Source organism: Lissotriton vulgaris, chromosome 3_2, assembly GCF_964263255.1.
Source record: "Lissotriton vulgaris chromosome 3_2, aLisVul1.2, whole genome shotgun sequence".
Classification (NCBI taxonomy): Eukaryota; Metazoa; Chordata; class Amphibia; order Caudata; family Salamandridae; genus Lissotriton; species Lissotriton vulgaris.
Genome location: NC_141690.1, coordinates 327,250,351 through 327,263,915, shown reverse-complemented (window position 1 = coordinate 327,263,915; position 13,565 = coordinate 327,250,351). Strand labels below are relative to the sequence as shown.

The 13,565-nt window shown below is 44.3% G+C and overlaps 1 protein-coding gene across 1 annotated transcript in view; it reads left to right on the top strand.

The window, feature by feature from the left end:
- SUCLG1 (succinate-CoA ligase GDP/ADP-forming subunit alpha) overlaps positions 1-13,565 on the top strand; it is a 115,542-nt gene that overhangs the window by 75,764 nt on the left and 26,213 nt on the right. Inside the window, exons 6-7 of the mRNA XM_086964428.1 lie at positions 8,345-8,428; positions 10,728-10,879. Coding sequence (XP_086820554.1) covers positions 8,345-8,428; positions 10,728-10,879 — 236 coding nt within the window. The remainder of the gene's footprint in view (positions 1-8,344; positions 8,429-10,727; positions 10,880-13,565) is intronic.

Sequence of the window (13,565 nt, the reverse complement as noted above, 5' to 3'; positions counted from 1 at the left end):
AATCTAGTTCAATGGATCCCAGGGCTGCCAAAAGCAGTGTTTTCTTCTAAAGTTGTAAGAAGGTGAGGCACAAAGTCATATACTGTAGTATCCAACCCCTGGGCCCAACTCCTCCCACCTCGGAGGCTTTCAAATTTACAAACCCACCCATACACCCCCCCCCCCCCCCCACACACACACACACACACCCTTACCTGCTCCTTTTCAATATTAGCGAGCATGCAGTTTGATTTCTTACTCCAGCTGGGCTAGCACAGAACCAATCTGTGCACTAATTTGTATCCATTCAGGAGCCAGAATAGGTTTGAAGGTTCTGAGGTATACCTTTTTTTCTCTATTCTGACTTCTGATTGGGTAAGGGGGAGTATGATTTACAAGTCTTGACGTTTTATTATCTGGCATGCTTCACTGCCTGACACTAGTACAGTATGTCAGATGTGTATAGTGTCAGCGTGAGGCCGGCCGGAAATGTCTTCTGCTGCTAAGGTTATATTATGATACCAAAGGAGAAGATGGACGGAGCGTTTGATCAAATCAAACACTCACCCCCAGTCAAGTGATCTGGGTTTAATCCATCACCATTCTTTAGCTAATTCCACCACCCCAGTTCAGACATGGCCATATGCAAATCAGTCTGACCCTGTGCCTCATGAGAACAGTCCAGCCCGAACTGCCAAGCCATGTCTTCCCTGGACCGGAAACAAACATCCTGAGACCGGTTTCAGATTCATAATCCTCATCAGCCAGACTATCTTGAATCCAGTGGTAGAGTGAGCAAGGGACCCACGTCTGGGCATACCTTGCCAACTTAGGGCGAACAAAGCGATACCAAAGGAGATGATGGACGGAGCGTTTTAGAAAATCAAACACTCACCCCCAGTCAACTGCTCTGGGTTTAATCCATCATCATTCTTTAGCTCACTCCACCACCCCAGTTCAGACATGGCCTTATGTAAATCAGTCTGACCCTGTGCCTCATGGGAACAGTCCAGCTTGAACTGCCAAGCCATGTCTTCCCTGGACCGAAAACAAGCATCCTGGGACCGGTTTCGGATTCATAATCCTCATCAGCCAGACTATCTTGAATCCAGTGGTAGAGTGAGCAAGGGACCCACATCTGGGCATACCCTGCCAACTTAGGGCGAACAAAGCGATACCAAAGGAGATGTTGGCGTTTGGTTTTCTCAAACGCTCCGTCCACCGTCTTCCAGAGAACAATGTGTCTCTGGAAGGAATTTGACGAATGATACAGGAAGTGTTCCTCAAACTGGTCTACATAAACACATGCCAGGCTGGGCGCAAAAGTTGCGCCCATCGATGTTCCGGACACTTGCAGGTATAGATCATCTTTGTAACAGAAGTAGTTACATGTCACTGTGAGTTCTATGCACTGAAGCACGAACGACTGGAGAGTATCATAGAACCATCCTTGTTCCCCCAGGGCTCTTGCTGCTGCCCACAGCGTAGCTTACTTGGGGATACAAGTATACAACGATTCTATGTCGATTGTAACTAAAAATTGCTGTGTGGAGTCAAATGTCAGATCATTAAGGGTATTCTGAATATCTGTAGTGTCTCGTACGTAAGATGGTTGCTTAAGCACAGACTCTCTTAAAATGAAGTCTGCAAATTGGGACAATAGCTCAAGTAAGGAAGAAATTCCCGATATTATCGGGCGCCCAGGTGGGGGCCGTTGTGCCTTATGCACCTTTGGTAAAATGTGGAAGGCCTGAGATCTGGGCTTGGTATTAGCAAGAAACTCTGCCTCCTTACTAGTTATCCATTTTTTACTCCTGGCTTCCGCCACCATTTTGGTGATAAGATCTTGAAGTTCACACAAGGGGTCTCTAGGGAGGGGGTGATGGTTTCTACGCTCACCTAGCAGCCTCAACACCTCATTATCATCTGTGGTATTCAAAACTACAACCGCCCGCCTTTATCGGCGGACTTTATAGTTATGGCAGCATTGTCCTGTAGTGTCTTAACTGCCTCCCAATCTACATGGCTCATGTTATTGAAGCCATTTCGTTGGTCAAGTTGTTCCAATTTCGAGATCTCTTCCAAGACCTTCTGCTCGAATACCAGGACCTCCGGTCCTACCGATGAAATGGGTGGACAAAACTGTGAGGGATGTCTCAAATTGGTTGTGAATATAGATTCTGGTTCTAGATCTTTACTGGCAAATAATTTTTTAAGTTTGGTTTTCCTCATTGTTTCGTGGAATTCCGGCCTACGCTTGAAGGCATCATACCTCTGGGTGGGAACATGTCCCAATCCTTTATTAAGTACCCGAATCTCGTGGATGTCAATTCGTAGTCTGATAAATTTATGGGTAAGTTGTTTAGAGCGGGGTCCAGCCCCGTCTGCGGGTTATGCGCAGTGAGAACATTGGCCATTGCTGTCCCTCGTTCTGTCGGGCACAGCCTTGGCCTCTGCCCCTCTGTGCCCCACCTCCTCTGTTGCCCCGGTGGGTTTGTCCTAAAAAAGAGCCTAGCTCCTCATTATACTTTGATTGTGGATCAAAACTTTCTCTACCAGGGTTGGGTAGCTGTACCTCCTCTTCTTCCTCCCTCGAGGTGTTATTGAAAGTCCAATTCTGAGGTGTTCTCCTCTGCTGTTGTCTGCCACACCTCTGATAATGCACTTGGGAAACTTGTTCGCTTCCCTGTTGGTAGTGTTTATCGTCTACATACGGGAAAGCAAACTCGTGTGTACCTCTCAAGATTTCTTCGTAGACCCTTTATTTTCTGATTAACCATATAATTCTTGTACTCTGCCAAGTCCTCTTGGATCCACTGCAACTGCTCTTTGGTATCATAAATGGTTGTAAGTTTTTTCAGAGTTTCCTCTAAATCTAAGATCTCCAACCAATAGTTCATCACACAACCTCTTTGCCGTATTAATGATCAATATCAGCCAATCTCTTGTACCTTTTACGTAACTCAAATCTAGTCTAAACCTTTGACAACAGTGGGAAGGGTGGTGCTCTGTGCTAGTGCCCCATCTGTCATTTTTGTAAAAAAATAAAAAAAAATGTAATTTGTGTAAAACCGTGACAGTTACATTTTCCATTGGAATAGTGGTAAGTTAAACGTTTTGCAAAGTTTGTGGACTTTGCACAGCATCTTGGGCTTGCAACATTTTGTGCATTAAAAAGCATGAACATTTTCTGGTACATACCTTTCTTTTTTTGCATCAGTTTTTTGCTTGTTGACAAAACTTAAAACTTTTCCCAAATTGGATTCTTCTTTGGACATGTGTTCCAGATTGTGGGTATGACCGTTGTTAGAAGTTGGGTTTTAGATTGACTGGATATGAGCTCTAGTCGAGCAGCAACTACAATCCTAGTCGGGGTAAGAAGCAGGTAATCTTTAAATTAACCTATACCATCCCTCTGATAGCTTGGCCCAGAGCAGCCAGGCTGAACTTGGAAGCATGGTATAAAGTATTTGTTCAACACTTCAAACAGTGAAAACATCTCACAAAAAGATTCCAGACCAGATTAGAAAAATAGCTTTTAATTTAATAAGTAAAACCGGACTAAAATGACAAAAATCAAATAAATAGAACTTGGGATATTGAATTTCAACATTTTTAGGTAAAATAGCACCTAAAACAAAGTCTTTATTTGGAATATCTGTACGCACCAGAGCGGAACATAGTCCAGGCCGGATACAGGGACGCAGTGAGGCCCACTCAACAAAAATGCCTTAATCCTGGGGCATCTACGCCAAGGATGATCGAGGTGATCCGTCTGTGCAAATCCACACAGTGGCGATGGTATGCTGATCCAGCTGTGATGGTGCATCAGCTGCAAAGGAGTGTTAAGCTGTGATGTGGAGGTTTATAGTCATCTAGGCTGCCCTCAAAAGGGTGCCTAGACCTTGCACCAGGAAGAACTTTGTGCAGTGGTGGTTCCCAAGGCCTTGCCTCTGCTCCTTTCCAAGCAGCAGCAGATTGCATTTGTGCTGATCCACGCAGCAAAGGGGCATCCAAGCAGTAGAGGTGATGCGTCAGTTCAACAGCCGATGCATTGGTTCCACTAGAACCGTAGGCCAACTTTCAAGGGTCCAGGACTGTGGTGGCAACAGTTGGCAGGGCAGACTCACAGATGGCTGAGTCCAGGTGCAGGAGTAGTGTGGTTAGAATTATTTTATGTCCCTGAGACCAGGGGATCAGGAGGCCAGTCTGCTATTTCTTAGAGTCATTGTGGGTTCCAGTGATGAAGTTCCAGTCCTTCTCACCCAATCAAAGGAGCAGCACAGCAATGCAGGGGTCCAGCAAAGCGGCAATCTAGCAGAGTGGCAGTCCTCTAACAGGACAGCAGACCTTCTACCTGGCAGTCTTCAGGGGTCCAGAAGTGTACTGAAGCAGTGGGACCAGTACTTATACCCAGTTTGGCCTTAAGGTGGGGGAGACTTCAAAGACCGGTCTTTGAAGTGCACCAAGGTCCTCCGTTTCAATATCCTGGCTACAGACTCACTACTTGGGGGTTTGTCACACAAAAAGAACCCAAAGGCTGACTTTTCCAGTCAGCACCTCACCCTTAGTTTGAACAAATCAGTAGTCCTGTGTAGACATCCTCCAGCACCTGCCCTTGTTTAGTGCCACTGTGTACCAAATTCTTGATCATCAAAGCATGTGGAGGTGCACCAGGTCAAGAAGTCCATTTGAATGTATTTAACAAATTCTTTATTTTCTAAGTTTTTAATTTATTCATTTTTGCTTCCTCTTTTCTTAATTTATGTACATGGTCCAACCAACATGTTTCATCCCGTAAACAATTGGACTTCATCAAGGCTTAGTTTTCTATGAAGGCACATGATATACCAGTTTTGTGCAGCATCATTGTTCCAGCAAAATAGGCTGGCAAGTAGGGGCCCCCTCTCTTTATTACCCTTCTAAGTAACAAACTTCCCAGTCTCTTCACATTCTGTAGGAAGTGTGCGCTGAGCTACCTCTCATTAAATACTCACTGCTTGGGGATATGCAGCCCTTTATGTGGGGACAAAACCTAGTCTATTCAGGTGTAAGTGAGGCTGGGTTCAACTCCTCCCATTCCCCCAGGATGGCCCACCTAAGCTCCGGTGTGTGTGGCTGTCTAGGGGGTATTCACAAACCCAGCTGTTATCTACCCCAGTTGTGATCAGGCACCAAATGGCTAAAGTAAGAAAATGCCAACTTTCTAAACGTGACATTTTCATAATAGTAATTTAAAATCCAACTTCTCCCTAAGTTTGGATTTGGAATTGTGATTCCATAGACCCCAAACTCAAGTCTATCTTTTCACAATTGGGAATCACACCTATAAGATGAAATGAGGTAATCGTATTGTTAACCTATAGGAGATGTTGGAAATGGCCCTTTTTGCAGGGTTATCCCCAAACTTTTTGCTTCTTCCTCACTTGTTTTTCCTGACTTGTGGTTGTTGGCAATAGAACTCTGGGCACTTTGCCACTGCTGATCAGTGCTAAAGTGCATATTCTCTCTGTGTAAATTGTTATTGTGATTGGTTATCCATGATTGGCATATTTGTGTCACCAAAAAGAAAGTGCACCGAGTGTGCCAGGGCTGGTGATAACAAATGCTACTAGGGGGCCTGCAGCACTGATTGTGCCACCCACATGAGTAGCCCTAAAATGGTGTCTCAGGCCTGCCACCGCAGTGCCTGTGTGCAGTCTGTGAATTTCCATGTCCTCCTGGCCAGTGTCCCCTCTGACCAGGCCTAACCCTTCCCTTTCTGTACACATTGGTCGTCACCCCTATGAAAGGCCCAAGGTACCCCCTTGGGCAGGGTGCAGTGTATGTGAAAGGTAGAGCATGTACTTGTGCAGGTGACATGCTCTGGTAGTGAATTACAGCCATTTTTGTTTTTCACTATTGAAAGGCTGTCTTGCCTCATAGGCTATCAAGGGGGATGCTGGCTACAGTGGCTACCAGCATATCTTCCCATAGGAGCAAGATAGGACATAAGTCTGGTATCCCTGAACTCAGAATTTAATACCACATCTTTTAGGAAAGGTTGTTTTTAAATCCTGTGTTTGAGAACCGCACCTTTAGAAAGTTGCTGGTCTCTGGTCTGACCTTTCTCTGTGCCTTGGCCTGTTTGAGAATTGACTGTCTGGTTTGTGAGTGACAGGGGCTGGGTGGCTCCCAGAGTCTGAGTGGGCCATTCCTGGGCTGAATAGCTCCATCTGCATCTAGAGTAGTGGGAGGGGGTAGCACCTGGCCTGAATAGGGCTGTGCCTGCCTTCCACAATACTGGCTCCACCTCCTGCTGGGCGGCTGACAACCCTACCCCTCTCTCTGAAAGGAAAGGAGAGGCCAGGAAAACAAAGGGCTCAAGGAACACCCAGAACTGGTTCAGACCTGGCTCAGAGCCCTCCTGCACAAAGGGATAAAATACTTTTAGGGGTATTAGTACAGGAACCCGGATTACTGAAAAATTAGATCATCCTGGAATCAAGAAGGAACCACTGCCAAAGAGAAAGCTGAAACTGAAGAAGGAAGACTGTCCTGCTGTTGCTCTGCTGGACTGACCTGCTGTTGCTTTGCTGCCAAGGAGAGGGGAAGGACTTTGCTTTTGGAGCTGTGTCCCCTTGCTTGAAGGAATCTCTAAGGGCCTGAGAAGAGCTGGCACCCTGTTAAGAAGTCTCAGGAACAAAAAGACTTTACCCCCAGCTTCCCTGAACTCTGCTGAGAGAGTTCTGTCCTTCCTAGAGTGCTTGGGCCAGTTGTGGTGCCTCTGGTAGTTGTACCTGTGTTGGGAAGCTGGAAAACCAAGCTTTTAAAGACTTTCTGCAAGTTTTGTTGCATCACTCGCTTGCGGAGCACATCCCCGTCAGTGCGGGGAACTTCCCGCCGCCGCGAAGGTCGAGATCGTCGCAGCTCCTGTTGCCGCTGCCAGAGTCGTCGCATCCTTAGTTTGCGGGACGCACCAGACCGGTGCGGGAAGATTACCATCGCTGCGAGTGTCGTCGCAGAGCCTGTCTTCGTTGGGTGAGATCGCCGCACCACTTGCTTGCGGACCGCATAACGTCGCTGTGAGTGTAGTCGCAGAGCCATCGCATCGAGGAGCTGCGAAAGGAAGATCACTGCTGGTCCGCGCATCGTCGCCCCGGAGATCGTCACAACTCCAAAAATCATCGAATCGTGCCTTTGCAAGCTTCTTTCACTACGGAACCTCTGCACCGGAATCCATACACGGTATCGCATCTCTCCCCATACAGACCGGAGGCACCGCTTCACACCCGCTACATCCAGCGGGGCTGTCGCATCGCCTCCCCAAAGTCTCAGGAGTGACGCATCGCTTGTTTTCCACCGCACCAGTTTCTGTTTTGTCGCATTTAAAGATACTGTTGGCTAAACGTGACGCAACTGTGGATTATTTTATCGCAACTTTAAGAAATCTTTTGAAACCATAATCTTGAACTGTGTATGTCGGAGTTTGTCGTTTTGGTCTTGAGTAGTTTAGATTAAAATACCTTTATTTTTGTAAAGTGTTGTGGAGTCAGTTTGTGGTGTTTTCACTGTGTTACTGTGAGTCTCGGTACAAATACTTTGCACATTACCTTTGATAAGCCTTGACTGCTCGTGCCAAGCTACCAAGGGGGTGAGCAGGGGTTATCTAAGAGTGTTTGCTCCTTACCCTGACTAGAAGCAAGGGTCCCTATTTGGACAGTGGCACCTACCTCTGCCAACTAGAGACCCCCAGTTCTAACAGGAGAGATAGGCCTTGCAGTAGGAAAAAATTAGTTTGGGAGTTTTTCACTGCCATGACATGTAATACTTAGTATTTGTCCTGCCTTTTAAATAAATTTCACGCTGTCTTCTGGATTGTCCAGGACCTACTTTAGGGATGACTTGTGTGAGTTAAAAGGGAAGATTTGGGCTTGAGAACAAGCTTATTTTGACAGGTCAACATGGCAGTGTAAACTGTGCACACAGGCTCTGCAATGGCAGGCCTTAGTCACTATTAAAGTGCTACTTATATAGAAGAGACTTGTAAGTAAATTAAATATGCCAATTGGGTATGAGCCAATGGTGCCATGTTTTAGGGAGAGAGCACAAGCACTTTAGCACTAGTTAGCAGTGATAAAGAGTCCTAAAGCCAACTAAAACGAGGTCCGAAAAAGTGGAGGAGGAAGGCAAAACGTTTGTGGGTGACCCAGCATAAAGAACCATTTTCAAAATACTGTTTGATTCTCAAAATAAATCCATTCTCTTAAACTTCATTTACATTTTAATGTCCTGTGGCTCATTAAGCCATATGTTCCTCGTGACAAAACATACATACTGATTGTTTACTGATTATTGCGTAGTCTAAAATACATTTGTTTCTCAGGTATTGTTTCAAGATCAGGTACTCTTACCTATGAAGCCGTCCACCAGACAACTCAAGTTGGATTAGGACAGTCTCTTTGTGTCGGTGAGTATATTTTATGCTACAGAGTGAATTAATAGTTCATGTAAAATATTGACTGTTGTTCTGCCTCTTCAATTTGTATACCAATACATGTGTACACTTCATATAGACCTATTGTAGTTTCCTAATTGGATGCACTCCTGTAAATTTGCTAAAGGAGTTTGTATTCATACCGTATTGTCTCTAAGCACACAATTGGTTTTCATAATTTTTTTTATCAGACAGTGGTTAATCGGTTAGTGGCTATTTGGTACTCAGAAGAGAATAGTTTTCAACTGCTTCGTTAGATATGCATGGAATCATTCTTTGCACATTGACTACCTAAAGTATGTTAAAAGGTGTTGAATTTCATTCAGTTCCTTTATAAACGTCTATTGGAGTTTAAACATCAGCATCTAAGATCAGTGGTTTTCAGTGGATTATGTCAATCACAATCCTTTTTAAAACGAGTTTGTTCATTAAACTCAATAGTTTAGTTTAGCAAAAACATTAGATAATTTCCTCCCAAAATCATGATGATAAAAGAAAATACTGTATTAAACCACCTTACCTTTTCAAACAAAGTGGTACATATTACTTTACTTGAAGTCGCGAAGGCATGAGAGAGAGTGACTGTTGGCAATGAACAGTCCCTACTTAATCATAAAAAATAAGGCATATTGTTTGCGTACCACTTTAGTGTTTTAAAACTCTTACATATAGTTATCTGCCATAAAAAGGGAACAAACCATATATTAATTATTTCCCAAAACCCAACTAACTGTATAATGAGCTAGGATTCTGCAGTAAAGTCTAACCTCAAATATGTAGTTCTTCAACTCCCCCTCTCTGAAATGTAATGGAAACCACTTGCATTTGAATGGTTCTGCATCTCAAATCAGAAGTTGTGCAGTGTGCAGCCTGTAGCAGTTAGCAACCTTTTCGTGGGAGACAGTTTTAGTTTTTAGGTCTCACCTGAGCCAGCGAATGCGCTACTCTGGTGAGACATGTAGTGAGTGGGCTTTAAAAAGCCGACCACAGTTTTTTTGTGTGGCATATAGTGTGCGGTTACGCGCACAGTCACGAGCAGAGGAGCCATCTGGCTTTCCTCTCGCTCTTCCATTCGCGCGCCTCGCTCCTCCTCTGTCTTGCTCGTGCTTCAATGCCCCCTCCCCCACCACACGGTTTGACTTGCGGCAGCGGGTCGTGTTTCTTTTCTCCTTGAGCCTGCCTTACCCCAGAGCCTACTATTATTCAGCTCCTGATCCCACCCGCTCTTCTCTTTTCTTCACACAAAGCCAGCTGTGATCTTTCTTTTCTTGCCTTTTTCACGCTACCTTTCCTTTCAATTTCCCGAGGCTGTCGGCTCGGCGATGGCCTGCCGCTCTCTCTCTTACGCACAGCGTCATATGCTTACTTGTGAAACCCTCCATGTCTTAATGCCGTCTTCCTGTTCACTGAATACAGCTCATGTGTGAGTGATTGAGTTAAAAATACGATAAACATTGACATTATTTGGGGATTGATTTTTAAGTAAAACTAAACTTGTAAACACGTGATATCTAAGAGGGAGGAGGCAAAGTATTTGTTTTCTTCAATTCCTAACCATTATTGTTTTGCCCGTTGCATTAAGATGTCGGACACATTTCAGCTTTTGGTTTCTTGTTCGTGAACTATATTTTCTTTACAGTTTTCTCTGTTTTAAGGATGATGGAAACCTGATGTTTTTAAATACTAGCATGGTGTACTTTTTTTTTTTTTGACTAGCTGTATACACATCAAAATATTAATTCCACATTAATTATCTGGCGAAGAACCCAGACAATTCTACTGCAAGTTTTTTGTGTGTATATGTATATTTATATATATATATATCTGGAACGCGTCGTTCTCATGTGCTTTCTCTGCCCCTTTGATCTTTTTTTACTTAAATCATAGCTCGAGTCTAAAGTAATTTGTTAAAGCAAACATTGGCATAGCCAATAGGTCTCGCCTTTGGGACCTTATATGTGTTTAGCCATGCAGCAGTTGATGTTGTTGCAGGAAGGATATTGTACTGCATGCCTAAATACTTATAAGGCCCCAAAAGCGAGACCTATTGGCTATGCCAATGCTTGTTTGACTTTCAAGAAGGATGAACAAGGGTAGGAAGTTGTTTATTCCTTTAGAATAACGTTACTTCTAGTACAGGTTTTGTACACACACAGTTGAATGCTAGAGGAGTAGTGATACTGATTAGTTAACCAATTAATATGCTCTGTTTTTAGGTCTATAAAGAGTAATTGACTTTTTTTTTTTTTACTAAATTGTTGCTTCTTTTCAGGTATTGGAGGAGATCCTTTCAATGGAACAAATTTTATTGATTGTCTTGATGTCTTTCTGAAGGATCCACATACTGAAGGAATTATATTGATAGGTGAAATTGGTGGCAATGCTGAAGAAAATGCTGCAGAATTTTTGAAAGAACACAATTCCGTAAGTGCCTTGAAAGGCGTAGTTCTGATAAACTAGTTGCCTACCTCACACAAATTGGATTGTGTTCACAATTACTGCTTTTGTATATTCCTTGTATTGGATATCGGCAGAAGTTAAAAGTTTTATAAAGGCAGCAATTGCTGCCCAGGCTCTAACCGCCCTAGACCTCAATCCATGGCTCATCCACTCTTCGATTTGCTATATGTTCGAGGCATTTGAACTGTAGATCACATGCTATGCATGCTCCTGCCATCTAGTGTTGGGTCCAAATGTTTGCAAGTTGTTTTCGTTCGAAGAAGTCTTTCCAGTCACAAGGTAGGTGACTTCTTCTTTTCAGTGATAGTGCGCATGGGCATCAACTCCAGATTGTTTTTTTCCGCTATCGGGGTCAGACTAGTATTGCTCCGCTCCGCTTCAGAATCGATCCTCGATTCCCCCTCGATGCGTACTCCCTCTACCTTGATGGTATTGTTTTCAAACGGGTTTTCTCTTTCCGCGGTTTGATTTGAAGTTCAAAAACTTCAACATTTTGACCGGAAGATCTGTGGGCGGCCTTACAGCCCATCCACGTCCATTTGGCTCCTTGTCGATGGAATGGATTCCATTTAAATTCTGTCCCCCTTGCCACGCAAAATATCCATGTATGGACTCTCATCCGGTGTGTAATTTGTGCTTGTCCCCCGGGCACGAAGAGCAAGACTGCGACACGTGCCGCACCTTCAGGTCAAAGAAAACTCTCTGTGATCATCTGGCTCGACGTAGAGAGATGCAGCGGTTGGATGTCACACCAGATCTCTTCAGCAAAGACTCCGAACAAGAAGAGGTATCGGTGGCAGAGGAAGAGATAGCTTCAGCTGCGTCTGACTCCGGATCAGACTTACAGATTGACCTTGAGGACGATGATGAGCCACAGGGAAATGAACATGAGTACCGAATACACCTTCTCTCCCTACCCCACCATACACCCCCATTAGGTCCCGAGGAAATCTTAGGCTTCAGCACCGCCTCCGCCTCAGGACCAAGGTCGGCACAGAGAAGAGGTTTCCAACTCTCCAACTCTCCACCTCAGGGCTCAGCACTGAAACTCTCTGGACCGAGTAGGCCAAGGCCCACTTCCGAGCCAAAATCTTCCAGCTCAAAATCCAAGATGGGTACTGAACCGAAACCTTCTGAACCAAAACCTTTGGCACTGAAAATTAAGAAACATCCCTCGGAGTGGAAACTCTCTGCACTGAAGAGACATTCCGGCTCGACTCCGAAAGCTACAGTACCGAAAAGCAAAGATTTGTCTACTTCACAACCAGATCCAAACATAGACACTGTACCTTCTAAACTGGATCCAACACAGAACAAGCATTGGCAAAGCCAATAGGTCTTGCCGATGTGAGAGCTATTGGCTTTGTCAATGTCTTTTAGCCGTGCGTTCTATCGCTTTTCTCATAGGACTATAATGCAGCACAGTGCTATTTTTAAATAACTCTCAGCCATGCAACGGGCTGAAAGTCATGGGAAAGCTCTATGACAGCAGTTTTGGAGGGAGTGAAGCCGCATGAAAAGATGGATAGTAGGGGGTAAAGACCTTCATGTCATTATAGATGTCCATAGCGTGCATCATCAGCACTGTGCCATATGTTGTGTGAACTTCAGAACTTAATCAGTGCTGCAGAAAACACAAAAAACGTTTACTTCCGTTTATCTGTCAGTGCCCATTCTGATGATTAGCCTTGTAATGTGGCTAACCCCCACACAGTACTCGCTCTTCTCTTTTATTGTTGCACCCCCCAAGTTTTGGGACACCAGTCTTGACATTTCATTTGAGTGCTTTCAGTGTCATTCCAGCCGATGGCAATGTTGCCTTTCTTAGAGTACCCTAGTTGCCTACCTGCCATTAATCAACATTCTAAAGCACAGTTGATCGTTTAGTAAATTAGAATTCCTGTGGACACATTGCTGTCGTGCGCTTAATATCAAGGCTTTACTTATGAAAATATACTGGAAAAACAAAGTTGAAGATATAGGTTGTGACTGTGAGCACTCTTGTAGTATAAAATGGAGATGGGTATATTCGTCGTGAGCACTCTGATGGGAGATGTATTTGTAAATGTGCTATTTTCACAGAGTTATGATGCGGCACAGCACTATTTATCAGGCTAAAAGTTATAGGAAAAACGCTAAGGTGGTGGGGTTGGAGATGGTAGAGAAATACAGAAAATTGTAATAATACCTGAATTACAGCCTGATCAGTGGAGGGACACTAATTAAAGGCTCCATAGAACAACAGGAAGTGACTTCAAAGCACACCCCGGCTAATAAGGAGGCAGCAAGATGTCGCTATTGCACCAATGGCAAAAAAGTGGACTAATGAAGCACACAGTCTAATGCCGCAAGTAAAAGATCCAGTCCTGATGGGCTATCCCAAAAGGAGAAAGGGTGGTAACAAGGAGCTATTAAGAAGCCTCATTATCAATCGAAAGCCAACATTTTACCATGGATGATGACGCCAGCCAATGTAAAATATAGGTGGCGTTTCCACGCCACTTCCACTTCTGTAGTAGGGGATCTCTGTGTATAGCCATAATCTGTGAATAGTCCCGCTTATGTTCGAGGACCCCGGAGCAATCAAAATAGTCTGTTAAGTTGTCTTCTGCAGTCCTGCATAGACACTTAAGAGAAAATGAAAGACCAG